Source organism: Gymnodraco acuticeps, unplaced genomic scaffold (assembly GCF_902827175.1).
Source record: "Gymnodraco acuticeps unplaced genomic scaffold, fGymAcu1.1, whole genome shotgun sequence".
Lineage (NCBI taxonomy): Eukaryota > Metazoa > Chordata > Actinopteri > Perciformes > Bathydraconidae > Gymnodraco > Gymnodraco acuticeps.
The window spans coordinates 1-23,673 of NW_022989834.1; the positions used below are offsets into that span (position 1 = coordinate 1).

Here is a 23,673-nt window from a genome sequence, read left to right on the forward strand (position 1 = left end):
AGTAGAATGGTATATGCTGCTGTGACAAAATTCTCTCTCTCTCTCTCTAGAGAGAGAGAGCGAGAGTAGATAGAGGACGAGAGAGAGAGAGAGAGAGAAGAGAGAGAGAGAGAGAGAGAGAGAGGAGAGAGAGAGAGAGAGAGAGAGAGATAGAGAGGAGAGAGAGGAGAGAGAGAGAGAGAGAGAGAGAGCTATATATCATATCGCGCGCTCTCTCTATCTATCTCTCTAGCGCTTCTCTCGCTCTATCTCTCTATCTCGTCTCTCTCTCTATCTCTCGCTCTCTCTCTCTCTCTCTCTCTCTCTCTCTCTCTCTCTCTCTCTCTCTCTCTCTCTCTCTCTCTCTCTCAAACCCTGAAGCGATGTATACATTGTGTGTGTGTGTGTGTGTGTGTGAGCCACAGCACTGACCGGGTTGACAGGTGCCGGTGGAGGTGGAGTTGGAGCAGGGACAGGGTGCACAGGCCTGGGGGGGGTCAGCCCCCGGGCTGCGGTAGAACCCGGGCTTACACTCCTCACAGTTGGATCCCTGGGTGTTGCCCTCGCAGTTCAGGCACACTCCTGCAGGACAGAACAAAGATCACATGATTAAAGGATACAGTAGATTGCCTCTATATTTTGTGTGGCAATATTAGAACAATACAGAGACACAGAAGTATCAAGCTCTTGTATAATATAAATTAGTAGTATTGCAAATAAAAATTCAAATGTTGGTAACAACCGTTTTTAGTCTAAGATTGTGCTGATTATTTTCAGGTGATTCTCAAACAATAGAGGATATTTCCTGGACCTGCACAAAATGTGAGATAAGTTGGCTATATGAGCATTTTACTTTATAAGGGTTGACAATGCATAATCATTCCACCAGTATGGGTTTTGCCGTTATTAGATTGGTGTGTTTTCAGAGGAAAATCATACCGAGTGGAACGGATCAGGTTTTTAAACAAGGCTAACTCCTTATCAAAAAGCTCAGTACTTATTTATTCCTCATGATTCTTAGAATTGTAACGTTTTACTTATCAAGAGCAAAGAATTAAGCAAAGAGGGAAGACAAACACACAACACTGCCAGTCACACAAACACAGACATTTCTTTTAGAAGCCTGTCCTTGCTCTCTTATTTTTAGTGTATATCTAAGAGAATATTGAGATGGAGGAGAAGGGATTTCACCAGTCTTGCGTGCACATTTTACCCCAGTGTGCACACAGACTGCAATAAGATATTACAGCGCTATGTTACCTGAGAGTTGAACCATGGGGCAAAAAAGGGTCTGCAAATCAATCTGTATGAAACCTAATCCTGACACGTTTGCACAGCCATGTTTTGCCTTGCATTACTGACTTGTGATATATTTTATCATTATATTTTTTAACATATAACAACAAATTCATGATTGTTTGTTGTCCTGGCTACCCATTAAAATCAGTTAATACTGATTATTACACATTAGAAATGTAGGAGGAAAAGAGACGAGATGAGAAAGAATATTGTGCTATTTTATCACATCAAGTTGTTCTGTTGCAGTGGGGGGGAAGAGCGAGAATACGAATATATATGATATGAATACATAACTAAAAAAGTAGAAAATAAATAAACCACTCATCTCTCATAACAGGATAGGGTCTTACACGTGAAGCCGTTCAGCGTTATTAATTAAGTTGATGAACATTCATAAATCTTTCCCATCTTTAGGTCCAATCCACACAGTCAATTTAAATTCCATAGACTGAATGACTAATTGTCGTATTTTTTAATCCAACAATACAGTAATTAAATGTAAATATTTGTGAAGGGGTTTTCACTACAATGCTGTTTGCAGTGGAGCTTGTGCCTGTGGTGGAGTTGTTGTGCCTCCATAGATAGGACCTAACCTGCAGGATGCTTCGCTTGCTTTATCTGAGTAACACTGGTTCAACCCATGCATTAACCCAGTGTCAACAGAGGAGCTGCTAATAGGCTCATTTAGCTGCTGGAGGCTCTGAGTCTGCAGCAGACTCCACTACTGCTTAAAGTGTTGTTAAAGAGGGCTTTGGGTTCGGTCTGGAGAAAGGTGCTTTCCTACACCAAATGATGGACCAGTGATGAGTAATAACAGCTTTTAACATACTGCTGTTGATGTGAAATGATGGGTTTTGATTGGGTGAACTTAGACCAAGAGGAAGTTGGCCTATGCTTTTATTCTTCACTGAGGGATTCCTTTGACCTTACTGTGCACCTGGCACACTATCTGCTCTTTCCATAATATCTCTAAACATGTGTGCATTCAAGGTTCAGAGGTGAGTATTACATCACTTTAAAATTGGAAAAACTTGTGTTCCTGTCGAAAAAATGAACTAAAAATCTTTATTTTTCTCTGCATTCTTTTTTACAGCATGTAAATCTGATTCAGCTGAAAACAAAAGGTCAGTGTGGGGGCTACCTGTCTCTGTCCTGTTGGAAGTGACGGGTCCCTGTCATGTTTATCTAAGGGCCCCCTGTTTGGGAGACTGTACAATAAGCATTTGCACAATGTGCTCCTCAGTAAGTGGGGAGAGCAGGGTGAGTCTTTAAGGGGGAGCTTTAGAAGCTGAGCTTTGTTAATCCACAGTACACTGAGCCCAGATACAGCCCTCCATCTGCCTGTCACTAGCTGGGGTCTAGTTTCCTGACCACTGATAGGGCTTTCACACCAACGCGGTTCCCGTTCTAGCTCCGTGCTAGAGCTTTTCTGGTTCGGAACCGGTTTTTATTTTCAGCCCCCGTTTGTTCACACTGCCCAGAGCCCGACTGGTGCTGCCGCTGCTGCGTCATGACGTCACCGTTTACGTCGCTCACTACAACAACGGGGGACTGCGTCGGGTCGATGATCGTGTTGCTTTTAATCACACGAAGCCAGATTAAATTAAATAACGACTTCTCCAACCTTATGCTTTTCTCCAGAGTGCCGTGGTTCATTGTTTATTAATGTGTTTCTGCAGCATTTACCGACCGCTGCAGTGTTGGCTGCTCTTCCACGGGAGTTTATTCTGCCATTAGCTCCCGGTTAGCTCACATTGCAGCGGCCGCTGTAAAGTATTCACTGTCTGACTGTCACACAAGCAGCTGATACATATCCCCAGTTCCCCTTAAGTGAGTGTGTCAGTCTGAATTGACGCTGTTTGGCATCACAACATTGTTATGAACGTTTCTCTGGTATAAAATGGGTGATGTTAGCATAGCAACCGAAGCTAAACTGACTATCTTGACTACTTGTTGCTATCCTATTGTGGCATAAGCCGTTTTCTACAGGCACATTTTACCGGCGTATTTTTCATTATGATTCTACTTGTGATAGTCGGACAGCACAACCTGTGCAGCCCATGTATTGATTCCATCCGATAGCTGCTATAATACAAAACGTCTGCCTCTCTCCACAATGATCAATAACAGTGAACGGATGGTCAAAGTAAGGTACAAATAAACAGAATCACACGAAGCCTGGTTAGTGTTGCCTGACTTTATAAAGTGTCTTTTTTTTTTACAAGTGTGTGGTTGCCTTCTAGTCACTTTGCTCAGCGCTACTGCTTGTTACAACTTTCATTTGCCGTACTCGCCTTTAACTGTTAGCTCAGGTTAATCTCGCCCCCCTCCGACGTAAGCGTGACGTATGCGGTTCTTGCTTCTAGACCGACAATTTTTGTGGTGCTTGAAACGAACCGGATTCTGGAGCTTAGAGGCGGCTCCGCTGTGGTGTGAACAGGAAAAACCGGTGCTTTTCAGGTTCTAGCTCCGAACCGGCCCTGGAACCGCGTTGGTGTGAAAGCCCCATGAGAGGTGGCAGCAATCCTCCTTCACATATGATTGGGGAGAGGAGGACCACCTTAAATCACAATGGAAACTGGGTTTCTGGTTCCTCTGTAAATATTCACTTCAGACACACTGGGGGGTTTGTGTACTTTGTGTTGGTGTCTATCTTCAGCATATACAGTTGCAAGAAAAAGTATGTGAACCCTTTGGATTCTCCACACATAGCGTTGTGTGTTCCTTCCAAACAACTCAACTTTGGTTTCATCTGTCCACAGAATATTTTGCCAGTAGTGCTGTGGAACATCCAGGTGCTCTTTTGCAAACTTCAAACGTGCAGCAATGTTTTTTCTGGACAGCAGTGGCTTCCTCCGTGGTGTCCTCCGTGGTGTCCTCCCATGAACTCCATTCTTGTTCAGTGTTTTACGTATCGTAGATTCGTCAACAGAGATGTTAGCATGTGCCAGAGATTTCTTTAAGTCTCTAGCTGACCCTCTAGGATTCTTCTTCACCTCATTGAGCATTCTGCGCTGTGCTCTTGCAGTCATCTTTACAGGACGGCCACTCCTAGGGAGAGTAGCAACAGTGCTGAACTTTCTCCATGTATAGACAATGTGTCTTACCGTGGACTGATGAACATCAAGGCTTTTAGAGATACTTTTGTAACCCTTTCCAGCTTTATGCAAGTCAACAATTCTTAATCGTAGGTCTTCTGAGAGCTCTTCTGTGCGAGGCATGGTTCACATCTGGCAATGCTTCTTAAGAATAGCACATTCAAAACTGGTGAGTATTTTTTATAGGGCAGGGCAGCTTTAACCAACACCTCCAATCTCGTCTCATTGATTGGACTCCAGGTTGGCTGACTCCTGACTCCAATTAGCTCTTGAACAAGTCTTTAGCCTAGGGGTTCACATACTTGTTCCACCCTGCACTGTGAATGTTTACATGGTGTGTTCAATAAAAACATGAACATATAATTGTTTGTGTGGTATTAGTTTAAGCAGACTGTGTTTGTCTATTGTTGTGACTTAGATGAAGATCAGAACACATTTTATGACCAACTTATGCAGAAATCCAGGTCATTCCAAAGGGTTCACTTTTTCTTGCAACTGTAGTACCCAGGTGCTAACTTACACAAAGCTAATGGCTTAAAGTTATTAGGAACGTAATGAGCATCATATTGGCAAACATCGGGCTGTTAAGCTTCAGAGTTCTAACTCAAAATCCTCATGCAAAGGAACCACATAAAACGTGCTGCGGTCCATAAAGGCACCAATCAGCATGTCATTGTCTTAGGGTTTCAGAGAGGAGATATGGACACATCACAAAGCTGATGGTGAATGAATAATGATACATTAGATCAGGGGTGTCAAACACAATTTCATCCCGGGCCACATCAGCATTATGGTTGCACTCAAAGAGCCGGTTGTGAGTTTAAGAATATATAAATATATAATATATATATAAAATAATGTATTATAATACATAATTTCCTCTGCATTGGATTATTATCAGATAGGGTAATAACTTAATAATTAACTACGTCTGAAAGCAGAAGTCGAGGGCAAATAATTGCAAGTCTCTTCAGTGCGCATGTCACAAAACAAGATGCATTGTGGGACATGTAGTTTATGGGCAACGTGCCTCTGTAAAGTGGCATGTAACCGTATAATCAGGGGTGCACATAACTTTTTTGCCCTGGTTCTCAAAGGAGCACCTGGAGATGTTGCTTGGTGCTCATCCTTAAAATGAAATAAACCGTAACTTTTGAGGGGCTCTTGACTTTATTTGCCAGACACACGGCACTGAACACACGTGAGGTGAACACTGAACACACGTGAGGTGAACACTGAACACACATGCAGAGGTGAACACAGAACACACATGCAGAGGTGAACACTGAACACACATGCAGAGGTGAACACTGAACACACATGCAGAGGTGAACACAGAACACACATGCAGAGGTGAACACTGAACACACATGCAGAGGTGAACACAGAAGACACATGCAGAGGTGAACACAGAACACACATGCAGAGGTGAACACAAGACAACATTAGCACGAGCAGTAATCCTACAAGCTGTCATCACTACCCTCCTGACTGTTCTCCTCACTGTCTTCCTCTCTGTCAGACATGGTAGCTGATGATGTAGGCCTACTTCTTTCTCTCTGGTTGAGTCTGCGATTAGCTGCTTGCATCCACAAGTCAACAGCTGGTTTTGGGTCGAAAGTCTCTGTTGTCATCTTAGACAAGTGGATGTAATCAAATAAGTATGTGAACATAACCAATAACCTACCATAGCCAATAACAAATGAATGTAACTTGTTTTATTTTTGTTGTTCATTCATATCTTATTTTACCTTAACATTTATTTATGCATTTTTTTTTATCTTTCCAGTTTAAAAGGATATGTTTGGTTACTGTCCTATAGTATATATTGGAATGATTTCAAACCTGTTTATCCCAATAATTATAAAGGAGTGCCTTGAAAATGTGTTTACATAAATTGTGATCAAAACGTTTGAGACCCACTGAGATAACTTAGACTAAGTGAACTATCTAAACACTCAGAGTCCTTTACCTCACTGAGCTGTAGTTATCAGCCTCTCAGTCTGACTGGAGAGGACTCTCCCTCCACATTATTGTAGAAACATCTTCTTCTTATATCCGTTAGAGCAGCTAGCACCAGATTCTAATAACAACAGCGCCGAAACCGGTGCACCCTCCCTCTCTCTCTCGCTCACTCGCATTTTGGCTGTGAGCTGCGGGCGCCAGATAAGCCAACATCCCCCATGTTCATCACTTACAGCGCCCATCGTACAGGGCAAATGAAAGGTGGAACCGGGGTGAAAAGGGTGTTACATTTACTTAATTATGAATATTGTTACATCAAGGCCGAAAATTAGGATGAGCCCCAACGGTCAAAAATGTTTTTTTCCCTCCCGGAGCTGCCAGCGCAGCGCCTCCACAGATCTGGCGCCCTAGGTGAACATCTATTACGCCAGTGCTACGGGCCGGCCCTGAGTTCATATGCAACTCGCAAATATCGTTCTCTCTCTCCTCTCTTCTCTCTTTTCTCTCCTCTTCTCCCTTCTCTCTCTCTCTCAATGTTGGTACGCAAATGCGCCTTTTTTCAAATGACCCGGTGCTCTTTTTTTGACGGAGGTGCGCATGCGCACCTGCGCACCAGTTATGTGCAGCCCTGCGTATAATACAGTGGTTCTCAAATGGGGGTACGCGGACCCCTAGGGGTACGTTGGAGTACTGCAGGGGGTACGTGAGATTTATTTCATGTTAATGAAAAAGAAAAACATGAGTAATGCGTTTAAACAAACTACTAATAGTAGATGAACTACTTTATTCAAAGGTTTACAGTAACTCTGGATAATAACATGGGAAAATAAACGGGGTGCTCTCTTTGACTCTCCCTCTCCTGACAGCCCGTCAGTCTCGTGCAGCTCGCTGAACCTGTAATAAGTGACCCGACAGTAAAGAACACACATATTTCTTATAACTAGTTTAGCTAGTTCCAGAGTAGATAAACTAGCTAAGTGTGTTAGGTCTAACTGTATTTTGCTCCACTCAACGGTCCGTCACAGCGGCGGAGCTGTGATCATGCAGAGCTGCGTGTTCAGCAGCAGCTGATCTGATCTCTCTCTCGCATCCGGTTAGACTTCACTCGCGTTTATGTCCAAATCTATCAGATCTAGATAGTTCTAGCTAATTATATGACTGCCTGCTTATCAAAGGACCTAAACAATAAGCGTTGCTTGGCAACGGCTTGTGGCTGCAAAGTATAGCGCAGCATTATGCATATGTTTAATGAGGGGTCAAAATCCCATGCTCATAAAATGCTCATATCTTTTGTTCTCTTCATTCCCCACGCCCCAAAATAAATAAATATACACATTTTAGGAAAAGTAACGAAGTTTGAGCAGTGTGGGTTTTATATTAACAGAGTTACACATAGTTTCAAAACGCGAAGTGTAGAACTGCAGGTTGCCTCCCTGTCAGAATGACAAAGATCCTCAGTGAAGCTCAAGCCCATGTTTCACTACATTGTAAGTACAACTTATTAAAAAGATCAGTTAAATGCAACTAATGTCGTCTTAGTGTTATTGCATGATGTTTAAAATTGGGTTTGCCATGAATTTAGTGATGGATTCTAAACATTTGAAATGTAGCATTTAAGTGTTTCTCAGTTACAAAGTTGTTGTTTTAATAACTCAGACTCTGATGGTGCAGCAGCACTGTACCTCTTTATATAGGCATCTTTTCCCTAACAAATAGTTTTTGCGCTGATCAGGGGGTACATTATTGAAAAAGGTTTGAGAACCACTGGTATAATACACGTATTATATTCTTTGCATGCTCTTGCGGGGCCACATTAAATGAAGTTGCGGGCCGGATTTGGCCCCCGGGTCTTGAGTTTGACACCCCTGCATTAGATGAATGTCACTAAAGACAGTCTGACAAAAAGATGCTGACATTATTTTCGACTATAGGATAATTCTATCTCCTTAATATACTAGATGGCAGTTTAATCTATAACAAAGTATATTGTATAAAGTTATCACCTGTTTCCACAGGTGGGAAGTAACTAAGTACATTTACTGAAGTACTGTACTTTAGTAAAATGTTGAGATACTTGTACTTTACTTGAGTATTTATATTTCATTATACTTTGTACTTCTACTCCACTACAGTTCAGAGGTAAATGGTGTGCTTCTACTCCACTACATGTATTTAATACCTTTAGTTACTTCACAGATGTGGAAGAATGATGTGAAATATAATCAAGTGTTAAATCAGACTTTAGTTCCACCTGGAGTAAATCCACAAGCTACCCTGCAGTATACAAAGTCATTCAAAGTAGCTGCTCCTTTACCAGCTTTGAGAACACTTTCATGATCAATCATTATAAAACATATATATATATTATTCTGAAATGGACCAATCTGCACAATGAATACTTTTACTGTCGCTACTTTCACTAGATTTTGATGACAATACTTTTCTACTTTTACTTGAGGAACATTTTGAATGCAGGACTTTTACTGTAACAGAGTATTTATACACTCTGGTACTTCTACTTTTACTCAAGTACAAGATCTGAGTACTTCTACTTTTACTCAAGTACAAGATCTGAGTACTTCTACTTTTACTCAAGTACAAGATCTGAGTACTTCTCTTCTCCTATTTTATAACAATCATGAGTGCTGAATTGCTGGATTTTGAATTATTGCACAAAATAAAGAGGGACCTGGAAGTGGTAAAATGCTAACTCATTTCCGGGTTCTAAGACTCATTCCTGGCCCACTCTGTTGTGCATCAGTCTAACAGTAACACATGGACTCACCCGACTGTGGGTGGCAGGAGTTGGTGTGGTTCTGACACTGGCAGGGCCGGCAGCCAGTGCTGCTGAAGTAGAAGAACCCCGGGTGGCATTCGTCACATTTTGGTCCATACACTCCGGTCTTGCACACACATATCCCTGAGCTGAAAGAGGCAGAACATACAACACAATCAATAGAATAGATTAGTCAGTGAGCTGAGTGTGTTTGCTTTTGGAATGCCACCATGGCAGCTGATGTCCAGACTGTCATGGTGATTCCACACTTGACTTCCCACAGGTTCTCCAATCACCCATCTGCTTTCTACAACCTGTTCCAGGTATGAAGCATGTGGGAAGCACACTCATATCGTTCTCCCCCAACATGTTGGGCATGTGAAGCTCGGCCTGCTGCTCGTGTCCAGCAGCACACAATATAAAAACGCTATTCATAGTTTGGGCTTATTGAGAGATATTCATCTCTGAAATTGTTGCTGCTGACACACAAATGTAGTATTTGCTGATCGAAGCAATAATTAAATGATATTACAAAAGTTCTACATCGTTTTGTCTTTTAAAATACATTGTACAGTTCTATATATTAGATAATACAAAAACTACACGGTGCAGTTTTTATTTAAATGACTTTTAGCAGACAACAAATAGAGTCCATTACCAACAGCATGCATCTGAAACAAATCAGAGAGAGCTGCCGAGTGGAAATGCAGACGGGACTGGAGCCAGACTCCAACATTCACACGCCAATACTCCTCACAATTGTAATTATGAAAATAAGCTGTGCAATTTCCCCAACAGCAATAGCAGCTGAGAGACACTGAACATCCTGTGAAATGAACCATCTGTCTCACTGCTACTTTACCCAATCAAAGCCATTCATTAGCAGCTCCAGTGATTTCAGCACAATATCATTCAATCCAGTATCAGGCGATCTATGAATAGAACCAAAACCAAGGAATCAGACTTTTTCTATCGGCTTCATGTGTTTTACATAACAGTATTATTGGTATCAGCTAAGAAAATATCAGTGGATAATGCTCCAGCAGTTACATCCAATTACATTTGAGCTCTTCTGCAATAATACACACATGAATAACTTAGTGTCTTGTCCTGTTTGGATCTGCGCTCTCAGCATCCTTCGTAGCTGTCTGTTACTGCATGCTCATTCATACATGTGGGAATAGGGAGAGGCTTTATTTCTTCCCAGTGAGAAATCATCCATGGCTCTCAGATCCCGCCCACACTCAAGGTCACTTCCTAACGCTAAATAAAGCCTGACCAGCCCTCCAACCCAGACAATGGACTCAGAAACTTCATCTGAGGACAATAACTTCAAAACAATTGAAGTAAATCACAAGTGACTGGGAGCACTTTCCATGAGCGTGTGCGTGGGTCTTCATACAATCCGGGCTTTGTTAAAACAACTGCACTTAATGCAAATGAAGGGGCCTGGGGCCATGCTTAGTGGGGCGTGGGCACTGCTAGGAAGAAGGCTGGGAGATCAACAGTCCTCTTTCTTCCAGCTGAACACACACACACACACAACAATAACAACAAATATGTGCATGCGGCATCATGACCCTAATGCTGTGGAGTCAGAGAGACCATTTCCAACGGTCACACAGAGTGAGAAAAAGTGCTGGATTTCTAAATGTCATCATAATCTAAAAACTGAAAATGATTGCGTCCTCAAAAGTCAATGTTGTTGGCGGTGTAAGTCGTGAGATCACAGTCCGTTAGCAATATTCATCAGCATCAATGACAACAAAAGACATACAATTCTACTAGAGTAAGAAAAAAGGACACATTGGGTTTAAGAAATCCCATTGCAACATTTGTTTGGATATTATACTAAATATATTATATATATGGAATATTTGATAGACTGGCCTTTTGCATTTCCTTCACTCTCACTAAACCAAAGGCTTGCACTATAATACAAATACAATGATATTGCACAACCTGTAGAATACTTTCTTTTTAAACATGTTTAGTTATATATGTACATCTTTTTTTATTGGTATATACAGTATGTTCTATGTGTGTATTGTGTCAAGAGGCTATAACCTACATTGTATTGTGAAAACCTATTTTGTAAAAGAAAAGAAAACACAATTTGACCCAAGTGTTAATGCGTCTTCTGCACATCCATTCAGGATCAGATGAATCTCAAATAAGAACCTGTTGGAGAATTATCTATACAGCAAATTAAATGTGCTACTAATCAAGAACTTCAGTCCAATGTCACCATAACACAGTCCTGCTTAATGTTCTTAATCCACCAATATACTCAAGAGATTCAATATTAGATATGAATAAGATTAGAAAGGATAAAGAGTAATATTAGAGCTTGTATAAGTCATGGGGGGGCTGGGGTGTGGCTGTTATTGTTTTGGTGTGATTTCACTGGCCTGGCGCTGCTCTGTGTCAGATGCTAAGTAGGTCACTGTGACATGAGCGATGAAGCTTAACCCCATTCTGCTGCACCGAGTGGACGAGAGCAGACAGCAGGCAGCATCTGAGCAACAGGAAGTGGTCACCACTTTAATGACCCAGAGGCGAGTGTCTGCTACACTCAGCAGGTTTAGTTGCATTGCTGGGTGTGCACGTCAGCAGAGCATAATCCTGCTCCTCAACACAAGCATGGACACGTCCAGATACTCAGAGACATTCCTACTCATGTAGTCAGGTGAAATCGGAATGCCGTGTAGCTTGTTAACTGTCATGGTATAATCAAATATAGTGCATGTAACAGGGTTAGTGCCACTCAGGTTTGAGTTACTAAAACATTCATTAGAAACTACAAAGAAAATCTAAAAGATTGTGAAAAATGATAGTTTAACATCTCAACCAGAATTGTTTTGGAGGTCGCCGCTTAAAGGAATTTCTTTCTGTGTTGGCAGTGTAACCTGAAATGATTGAAAAATGAAATTATAAATGTGTCGGCCCTATCACAAACTAAGCTTAGCTCAAAGACTGGAGACTGCTAACTCAAACAAAAGTGAAAAAAACACTAGTTCCATCAAGTTGTTTTTTTGTGAGCATAATGCCCACACATCCACCCAAGAGTCAGTGGCTTTGGTTGTAACAAACCAAAGCCACTGACTCTTGGGTGGATGTGTGGGCATTATGCTCACACATCCACCCAAGAGTCAGTGGCTTTGGTTGTAACAAACCAAAGCAAGCCAACGTTGTGATCCAAAGTTAGAGATGCAGATCCATTCACTGACAGAGCAGCTGAGAGCCAACAAATAGATCCAGGGGTCACTGCCTCCACCCGACGCTCCGACCACATCACCCCCATCCTCCACCACCTCCACCCACCGCATTGACTTTAAACTATTACTTTTTGACCTCAACAACCTTGCCCCCCCACCTCAGTGACCTCATCAAACCACACACCCCCACCCGACGCTTACCTACTGCAGCCCGTCAGGACCAAGCTCTGGACCTGGGAGGACAGGGCCTTTGCAGCAGCCCCCCTCCCTCTGGAAGGATCGTTTCAGACTCGTATGGATGTAATCATTTACAAAATTCACAACATCTTTTTATCCAACCAAATATTCTGCCTTAGTCGAAATAAGCTTTTTTTTAGAACAATATTGAGTTGTTAAAAAAGTGTTTTCTCTCCCTCTTGCTGTAGGCACACACCAGCGTTACTTTATGCAAATAGAGGATTTTGTGTATTTGTTTTTATTAGGGTCGTAAATGATGTTGACGTCTTTCCAAAACATGGATGTTAACAAGTGCTGATACTTGATATCTAAACAAGTTTCTGGAAGCTGCTTAGCATGCAATGTGTTTTATCCCCTGTAATTACTTTACAGATATTTCAGCAAAAAATAACAATTCCAGTGAACAAGCAAGTTGATATAAATGCTCCAAACCAGATCTGGAGCATTTCTTCCTTTTTAGAATGATAACAAAAAAAGCAAGGTTAAACGACAGGGTAAGAATTGTGCCCTCATATATCTGTTGAGCAAATCAAATAATAGTATCAGATACTGCGACCAATGCAGAGTAAAAATACACGGATGGCAATAATGCATCCACTGCAGTGGCACATGCAAAATCAATATTTCATTACAGCCATGGAGTAGAGAATAGAGTATTGTAAAAATAAGCCCACAGGAGCTGACCCCCAATTCAGTTCGACTGAAATGTTATGACGGATTAAAGTGGTTTAAACAGCTCTTCTGTCAAATATCGGCATGACCATACACAAACATATTGAACATTGAGTGTCTTTTAAAAAGACAGCGTTTGCACAAAGACTGCAGATAGAACAGCACAGAGCGGACAGGAGGGGGAAAGCAACACGTTGAATAAGGATGACGTTACAGACTTCATTTTCATGCAAAAACAACATATATGTAAATGTGTCATTTTTGGTTTGAAAAACTTGAATGGTAGGCTTCTGGATACCAGGGAGTCTTCTGTCCCCAGCGGATGAACCCTTTTTTGATCAATCGACTTAAAGATCTGCAAAAGAATCCCCATCAGCCTCAGCTGTACTTTTGGTGCTACTTAGCATATGTTAGCATGTTATCACACTAATTAAAGATGAGGAACATGTTTAACATTCTTGAAACCTCCGCATCATAATATCGTCAATGTTAACATGATAACATGCTAGGGTTAGCCTTTAGCTCATAGCATCACTGTGCCTTAAATTCACGCCGTGTCTCCTGGATACTCCAGACAGCACACTCGGCTGCTTCGCCCTCACCGGAAATGTTGATCACCGTACCACATCATTTCAGACTGCTGAATTAACCCAATATCCATTTGTTCAAAAAAATGTATAGTGGCATATTTACAAAAAAGCATGTATAACTTTGTTGCTGCGTTTCATACACTGTCTAAATATTTGAGCCGTTATCCCCATATTTAACCCCATATTTTTACAATACTGTACTTCTGATTTCCAAAGTAGTCAGGCAACATATAATAACTAGTATTAACTAGCACAATCTGGCCAGGCTGTGTTCTGTATTTCTATCATAAACCCATCACACTCAAATCTGTAAATGCTGAGTGCAACAGGATTCCATCCACTCGTATATCATACTTCCATCAGCCGGAATAATGTCAATTAAAGAGTGTCGAGCAGATATAGGCCCAGCTACATTTAGCATCACTTTAACACATTATGGACTGCCAAACTAAATGAATGCCTTTGATGTTTGTCCATAGGGAAGCTGCATATCATGGGCTGTATCCTCTTAAAACACTATACTATATAGTATATATAGTTTGACTCTCATTTTGACTCTTAGTGTTTTAAGAGTCAAAATAATCTTGCACAGGGAATTTCTATTTTGTGCTTAATGACATATGGAAATATTTGGACTAGAGAGAAGGTCTTGCTCTTTGATTCGATGGAACTGACGCAGATTTCTGACGTTTACATTGATGTTTGAACAAGCTGAAAATAAGTATTCTATTACCAGACCTAGCTGCTGGAAATATCTCCCTGTGATGTCATGCTGTCTACATTTGGCCAACACAACAACGGATCAAAAATGCATCGTTTTTATCAGGACAGCAGAGGCGGCGTCACGCCATTTATTTATAAATGTTGACATGGACTGCCTCGACGTAAGAGAGACGTAAGCGACGCCGCCTCTTAGCTCCGAAGCTCTGGTCTCTAGACCGACAATTTTTTGGAGCTGGAAGTGAACCGGATTCCGGAGCTAAGAGGCGGCGCCTCTGCGGTGTGAACAGGAAAAACCGGTACTTTTCAGGCTCCAGTTCCGAGCCGGAGCTGAAAACGCGTTGGTGTGAAAGGGGCATAGGAGCGCTTCATCACAGCAAACACTTCCTCACACTCACACCGAGTGTGATGACATGTGGGATTGTTGGTGCTTCTCCTGAATCCTATTATAGAGTTCACATTGATATTAGTGAGTAAGAGGCTCTGTGCAGTGACGGTCTACTCCCCTGCACAGAGCCACTTCAACCCCACCCGATCCAAACTGTGTCGGACTTCATTCATGCAGCTGAACGGGGGCAAATCCCTGCAGCCAGGTCCAGAAATGTTGCGCATAGCTTTCCCAGATGAGGGGAGGCTGAATGTTTCATCGAGAGTCAGATCAAAAACCACTCATGGCTGTGCGGTATACAAAGGTAGGATAACAAGCAGAAACAGCTAGCTGGCTCTGTCCATAACAAAATGAAGATATATCATTTGCCAACAACAAGTATCAAACAAGGGCAGCAACATGCAGATTTCTATACACCTTGTTCTTGTGCATGCATACCATGTTGGCCAAGTCACTGTTTTTTATGATCATCGTGTTTTTAGCTCTCAGTTAAGCTACAGTATCTTTGCTGGATTTCGGTCCGACCAAGACGAGAAAAGGACCTGAAAATGAACCGTGTTTGATGAGTTGTCATGCATTGACTGTGACATTCTTTTATGAACATCTCCAAGCTTGACTCCCCAGGGTGCATCTCTCTTGCAGAATGAACACCCACTGGGTTACATTTCTCAAGATACCAGGGTTTGTCTCTGCAGCTTGTGGGCTCTAAACAAATCAAAGGACTATCTAATGGGTTCTGTTGTCATTGCCTTGGGTTGTCCCGTAGCAGTGGACACAACAAAAGCCCTGACCCGCTCTTTCTCAGCTAGATTGCTCATTACTTAATGGAAAAGATACCTTAAGCGGCATGCTGGGGGGTAGGAAAGCTGACTTATCAGAGTAAGACCCAGTGATAAGCTCCTGCGGGGGCTAGGCTAGGCTAACAGGGTTAGCAGTGGCCAGGCATGGGCTCAGACTGTCTGAGAAGGACTGTATTAGGTTTGGTACTGTGTGAAAGCTCGAAGTCCTCAAATAAACCTCCTTCCTGCACCTTCACCTACATCCCATTGAACCCACATCAGCTCAGGTCCTCTAACAGGAGAATGACATAGTGTGTTTCCAGTGAAGAACTGGTGGGGTTCATTAGGATTTAGTTTAGTTAAGCTTAAACTGTGACTTCTTCTGGGCATGACAACACCAATCCTCCACACGTTGCACATTGACTCCAGCAGCAGCATTCTTCTCATGGTTAGAGGCAGAAAGTGCAGCCGCTATTTTTACCAGGTCCCCTAACCCATACACCACAGCTTCTTTTCCAAGTCACAGTTTCATGAGTCTCAACTGCATGTCAGGTATGCCATGTGTTTTGGAGAATTGAAGGAGTTAGCAGGGGTCTCAACATTTTGCTGCTTCCAGGCGGCTGTGGGATGATGGTCTCATCCACTCACAACAATGATCCTGCAGGGCTAAGGCGTTATGGTGAACATATGTCTGAGCAAAGCTGAGCCCAGAACATCTTGTCTCAGTCCTTATGAGATAACAAACACTCACTCACACCAGACAGTCTGTTTGGGCAGGCTACGGCCCTTTTGCTTCTAAAGATAGTACTCCTTCATAAAGCTTCAGATGCAGTTCCATGGCATGTCTTACAGAGGCCATGTCTGGCCAGAAGTAATGTCTGTACACTTTTTGTACAATTAAGGTATCTGTCGATTCGTGCACTTGCATTGCAATAAGTCCAATATCGAGACAGGTGGAAGAAACAGCATCCCTGCGTTCTGAAGGGTACAATTACTGGTTACTTTCAATGGAGTCTGGGGTCTTTGGCCAATATCAAAGATACCGGCTGGAAGTTCCCCACGAGAGGGTTGTACTTCTGCCAAAGCGCTGCAATAACGTAGTGTACGCATTAAACTGATATTAATACTGTTTTTGAGTGGGCCATTCTTTTAGGTGGTTTAAAATAGCCCACCACGTCCACAGCAAGTAAATTGATTCAGCTCAAGTAACTCAAGTATATTACTCCAAACTGGGGGCATGCAGACCCCCATCTACACTAGGTAATACAAGGATTAGGAACAAAGTACCTCAAACAAACCAAAAAACATCCAAAACTATTCCTTTGAGTGACTTACTAAAACTACATTATACAAAATACAAATTCAATCCAATAAGTAAATGCTGGGATGACCTGAAACACAGCACAGATGATTACCCATGTCCTTATTTTTCAAATGAAAAGTAAGTATACACATTTCCAGTCATGGCTACCAGAGGTTAAAGGAGGGAGCGTACCTGTCACAGAGGCTGTTCACGGCCCCGGAGGAGTCGCAGGCGCAGGGCATGCAGCCGCTGGTGCCGTTGGTGTAGTGCCCCTCCTCACAGTCCTCACACTGCAGACCAGTGTAGCCCGACAGGCACCAACACTGACCCGTGTTGTGATCACAGTCGTCCGGATCCCGAACCCCCTCAGCACCACTGCTGCAGTTACACACACTCTCTGGGGGCACGAACGGGGGGGGGGGGGGGCCACAGTGAAAGGAAGAGACAAGACATTTGAAAATGTTGCATCAGATGTACCAGCAGTGGTATAACTACAGAATGATGTGCAATATATACTTATTTATATTATACAGAATATTGTTCAAAAGACTCAACATGTATGGCCATATACTGTGGACAGGCAGGGTCAGCTTAGTACTGTTTCCCAGTGACATACCGATGTTTAAACTGTCAGAATATAGTACTGACATTAGAATAATATCTGAAAATAAGTTTACTTTAACTGAAGCCTTTATTTTATTCTGCCTAACAGAATCAAGACAGCATTTACTGTTTCCTGCCTGTTTACATTTGCACGATAGGAACAGTGATGCACTGTGTTTGGAAATGGAGAACTCATTATGCTGTTCTCTTAAGTACGATATTACAGTGCCAGACTAACAGTCCATAGACACAAGAAAACTGCAATCAATCAATGTTCCCAATATCAACTTATTCTACACACTGCGTTTGTGACATCACATGTGTTTTTCAGGGCTGTGTGCAGAGAAGTCACATAGGAGGAGGAGGAGGACATGCAAGTGTGACCAGACCCAGGAACAGTAACACAGGAGCTGATCATGCACCCAGCCGTCCCCTGAGCTACTTAAAGCTGCAGAATGCATTCAAAGAATTCCTGTACCATCGGCCCTTCGGAGCTGCCAGTACAACGCCAGAGTTGCTAATTCCCTTTCCTCGAACATTTCCCTCTCACCCATCAAGGAATTCAAAAATCTTCATTTTCAGCATGAGCCTGATTCTAACGGCTTTGCTGTAGAGATTCCAAAACTGCGGTACACACACCACTGGTGGTACTGGTAGTGGTACTGGTAGTGGTGTGCACCTGAGTGGTAGACAAAAGCTTATTACTGAAAAACCTGGCCTAAGTCTCTAACTTAAAACCAACAAATATTTGATTTATTATAATTGTTTACTGACACGGTTATTTCTTACATACATTACAGTATGTAAGAAATATTGTTATTCATTTAAATATTTAGAAATAGAATTGGGGTGGACATGACAACTTGCTATGACGTTTGAAAAAGCATGAATTAATAGTGCAGTTGGTTTTGGAATTATTGCAGATTGAGTGGAATTTTGAAATGTTACAAGGTCCAGAAAACAGTTGAGGGTAAGTCAAAACGAGAGAGCCGAGTCTGACCATTTCAATGCTAGAGAGTTGCAGAGCAGCGCAACTTCTATCAAGAAATGTGGGACTAACGTCACAGGCCCGGGGAAAGCAAAGGCTGTTTCCAGGCCCTTCCATTGGAACAGTGTTTGTCTGTATCTGCAGTGGGAAGCTTGGCACATCCTTTCACAAGATCTGAGGACTTTGGGAACCTCTGCTATTCAACATAAACAACTTCATGGTCATTTTTTAAATAGACCACAATGCCCTCAAATCCGTTTTATAATACAAGATCATATTTTGTATTAGAGGAATTTGTCTAATTTGGCCAGTTAAAGATGGTCAAGCTGATGAATCAGTCCAGAACGGTGTTGCCAATGATGGATTCTGTACAGTTTGAATGTGACATTGAAGCGGAACACCACTCGTATAGAGCTTTATTGTAGTGTTGTGAATGATCAAATAGAAGCCGTACTGAACATCCACCTCTCAGAGTCATCTATAACATCTGGTACAATTCATTGTTTTTAATATCAGTTTCATAATGTATTCTTCATGCTATAACACATTTTAGTTAAATCATTGGTTTTGAAGATTTGGGCAGAGTTTTTGTTAATGAATGTGTTGAATGTCTTAGACCTTAAGAATGTTTGCATTAGGAAAAAGGCTGTAAGAAACCAGAGATATAATGCCAGACATGTGGATGACCTCGCAGAGTACGGAGTGGCATCTATTATTCATCTGATCTCAGGCTAGGTGTGGTGAGTGACGACTGAATGCCTGAGTATACGTGTCTCCATTCTGGGCTCAGACAGATAAGAGCTTCCAGACCAAAAGAAAAAAAGAAATGATAAATGGTATACACACAGATTTCACACTATACCTCAGCTAGCAGTTAGATGAAGAGGAGCGGACAGCGACAGAGTTATATTCTATTCCTGTCCCGGTCAGATGATGCTTCCCTTAGACTGTTGCTTGGACTTTTACATAACTAAGAAAAGCCTGTGGTTACGCAAGTCTGTGCAGTAAACCGTCAGGCCCTTTGCTACAGTGACGTCCACCAGAGCACTGTCCGCCGATCACGGCCTGAGAATATGTGATATCCAGTGAATCGACTCCCACACTGCATGCAGGCCTCCGGTAGGTGTGGGGTAGGGGCCCTATGTGGCCATCTTTGAAGCCGAACAACAGGTTTGATATATATTGGACTAGACCTGTGTAGTCGAGAGGGAAGGGGGGGGGAACTGAGTTCCAACTCTCTCCTATCTGACTGCTGTGAGGTGGTGTGACAGCATGACTGCTATTGAGGACACAGGCAGCTGCAGGCTTTTTGAAACAGGCTGTGGTCCAAAACTCCTCTCTTGCCTAATTCCCAGCCCCCCTGTCTGTGCTGCTGCAGAGAAAACAACAGCGGTTGAAGCGTTATTCTGCAAAGAAACAATCGCTCTACTTTACATTTTGGTTAGGGAATCAAACCTTGTTTAACCTTTAGAGAGTTCCTCATGGAAAGCATGTGAAAACACACCTTACATCTGTCCTCGCGGCCCCTGCCCTGCCAGTATACGTATAGCAGCGCGCTGGGCGAGGCGTTACCCCAAGTGACGCTTTTGTTGTTCTGATGTTATCATGAGACAGCCTTTAGACTAGAACAATGAAAAGTGATGAGGTTCCTGGTGACACTTTCAATAAGGTATGGGGAAATGTTTCATGTGTCATGGGGCAGGTTGCATTTTGGCCTCAGGGCTTAAATGAAGCCAATACAGACGAGTGATTTAGTAGAGAATGCTAAACCCGCTACCATTTCAAATCAATGACCTGCTGAACGACCTTAAAATACATGAACTGAAATTATTATGCCGATCGATAGTTGGGCTTCAACTGTTTTTTATTCATTATTTATTAATCAGCCGTATAAATAGCGTCATCATTTCCTTAAACCCAACGTCTTCTAATGGCTTGTCAGCCCAAAACCGAAATACATTTAGTTTTATGACATATAAGATCATCAAATATTCACAAAGGAGAGGTTGCAAATAATCGGTGTTCAGCATAATTGCAAAAATCCAAAAGAAGATAACCATTAAACAGAAGTGTTCAGAGGGATATCAGCGCCAGATCAAAACCATCTAAATGTGTTCACACAAATCCCACCTGACTATTAGAATACTCTATTGAACATCTGGATATCATTAACCAGACACTCAATGTGCATTTTGTGTAATATTATGGAGATCAATCAGACCCTTCATCCTCATAAACATTAGAACCCCACTACCAAAAACGAATCCCCCTTCTATCGATGCTGACAGTAAGGTTATACACATTGAGCACAGAGGCTCAATGTAAAACACATGACTGGATGAACCCTTGATGTGAGGGGCCAATATCAGTCAAAATATGAAATGAAACCAATGTGTTGTGTTTTTTTAATTCTGGCTTAGAGGCATTATGAAGTTACAACTAAGTACACAACATTTTGGAAGACATCCATTGATTTTAAACATGTTAATCAATTTACATTGAATTTCTGAAATGGTTTGGGAAATTCCCCTACTATTGTATGTAGTTTAGGAAGAGGAAGCTCCTTCCCCTAATAGCAGGTGGTACTGGGTGGGTTTTTTTGTAAATTGTGTATTTTCTAATGTAGCTTTTGATTTTCATGCATGCTTCTTAATTCATATTAAGCTATAGGCTCGTTACATGCTGTAAGAATGTAAAGTTCCCCTCTGTGGGACGAATCAAGGTATTCTGAATAATGAAATGCTTGCACAGACGTTGCCACCCATTAAAGAAGCTCTGCTGAGGTGGAGGAGAACAACACATCCACATGGAGACTGGGGTGCTGAGGTGGAGGAGAACAACACATCCATCCACATGGAGACTGGGGTGCTGAGGTGTGAGAGGAGGGGCTCCACAGTCATTGCTCATTCATGGCTTGGCCTGCCTGGCCATTTTGGTTTAAAGGGCCTTGTTCTGCGTCTGCCTTGCAACCAACAAAAGAGGGGATGCAGCCGCTATCTGGGCAGCTTCTTTGATTCTCCTTCCATGTGAAACACGTCTAACACAAAGGGATCGCCGGTCTCCGTGGATGCTGTCTGCAGGGACGGATTGGATACATTGACGGAACAACAACAGGATCATCCTTGCGCCCATACAGGCCCCCCTTCCCAGTCCACTGTAATATTTGAAACACTTGTCGTATGATAAAGGCCCTCTGGAATATAAAATATGCTACACAGCAAAGACATTGAAAATATTTGAGAATAAATTGTTTTGTGTATGTGATACGATGGGATTTGGTGATTTCCCGATTTTCAGGGGGTTCACCGTGCAGTCTGAGATGTCTGCCTATTGTTGCAATCTGGTTTATTCGGTCCTTCTCTGCGTCAAAACCCCTGTTAGACCACCCTGCTGCTACTACTACCAGGCTAACATATACATAGCTTTCTCTTCACATACTCGTTTTTCTTAACATGAATGTGCCAACACAAAATACGACAAAAAAGACATGCAATTCATTTTTATATCGCGTCATATCCAAAAGCTTCTTTCTTTTTTCCCCTTAAATCTGAACGATCTAGTTTGAACTGTTTTGGTTGCTTTTTAATTCAAAGGTAACGTTACTCACCTTGACTATTCTCTATTGAGGTAACAGATGTGCCAATATTATCTGCTGCCCAGGCATCGTTGGCTGTGCGCTGGGAAACCATGGACACCATGGTCTGCAGCCTTTTCTCTGCAGAGAAAAGTGAGGCTTGTGCATCGGTGGATCTTTTGCTTGCGCCGTTTAATCTGGAAATCGGCGCAGTTAACTGTTCTTTTGTGGCTATGATTATTCCAGTATCAGGGGCGGGAGTAGAAGGAGTGGTGATGGTCCGGTCCGCTGTTGGAGGCTGAAAGGTGTATGCCGTTTTCGAAATAGAACTGGTTGTGGTGGTCGGGCCGGCAGAAACAATAGCAGGCTGCGGGTTGAGGCCGGCTAGAGGCCCGAGTGCCAGGCTGCTCTCGGGTACAGAATGAGGCATGTCGGTGAAGAAGGTCTCCCAGGTGTCGGAGGCTGAGCCGGGCTTCCTGGAGATAGGCGACGCATCGTAGGGACTGATGCGAGGTGCAGCTTCAGAAAATCCAATATATACATACAAAATAAATAGCAGAGCCGGATATATGTACATAATTAAGGACGTTAGCCTCATATTCACTTTCAGCTCTCCATGTAAGCCCCAGTAGTGGTCTCTCTCAGACCTTTCCCTGAATAGACGCGTACTCCACCATTGATGTCCCCGGCGGCGTACGCTGCTGTTTGTTGCCCTATGAACCACAGTCAACACTTCACCTGCTCTGCAACCTACCATGGGCCGCCCGAAACTGACGTAGTCGTTAGCCAATGGGAGCCCTCCCAACATTGCCCGTGAGGGCCCGCTGGTTGGATAATCTTCCTAACAACTTGTGATAAATCATATAACCTATTGTAAATCATCAAATGTACTCACCCCTCTGAACATTTTCCACACATAAATGGTTCGATTCAGAAACTGTATTACTGTAAGAAATTATATTGTTAAAGATAATGTGCCTTCTAGAAACACTTAGACCTACATACAGTGTTACAGATAAACCCCTCACAGGTATCCTCCCCCTTATGTCATAAATGCGGTGGCAGCTTGTTGCGGGATCAATGTTTATAGTGAAAGGTCTAGAACCTTCCATTGTCTACGCTTTCACACCTCATTCTATGTGAATGTATTCTGAAATCACTCACTAAATATGAAATTCATCTTTAATGACTGCCTCGTAAAATAAAGCAGCATCCTCCTCACTCCCTTCAGGTGACTTTTGGACACAACTTAGGCTAGCCCACAATGTATTTGAATTTTTATTTAATTTAAATTTGATTTCTAGGAATTGATTAAAGGAGGTTTTTACCGTGGCTATGAGGACTTGACTGTTTTTTGCAATTGTTATTTTAACACTTTAAACATTGCTTCAAACTTAGAAACTGCGCTTCTATTTTAAACCTTTGTTTTGAATGTCGTCCTCGGAAGTTATAGCATGCTTATGTATTGACGTGTGCTGTCGTGA

General features: G+C 42.4%; 1 protein-coding gene across 1 annotated transcript; it reads right to left on the bottom strand.

Moving 5' to 3' along the window:
- Positions 1-411: 411 nt before the first annotated feature.
- LOC117558599 (multiple epidermal growth factor-like domains protein 9) lies at positions 412-22,926 on the bottom strand (the record flags this gene model as incomplete). The annotated part of the gene is given in 4 exon segments (XM_034234862.1): positions 412-561; positions 9,127-9,266; positions 17,217-17,421; positions 22,223-22,926. Coding segments are annotated over 4 exon segments (1,060 nt in total), but the record flags the coding sequence as incomplete, so codon positions are not given.
- Positions 22,927-23,673: the final 747 nt, after the last annotated feature.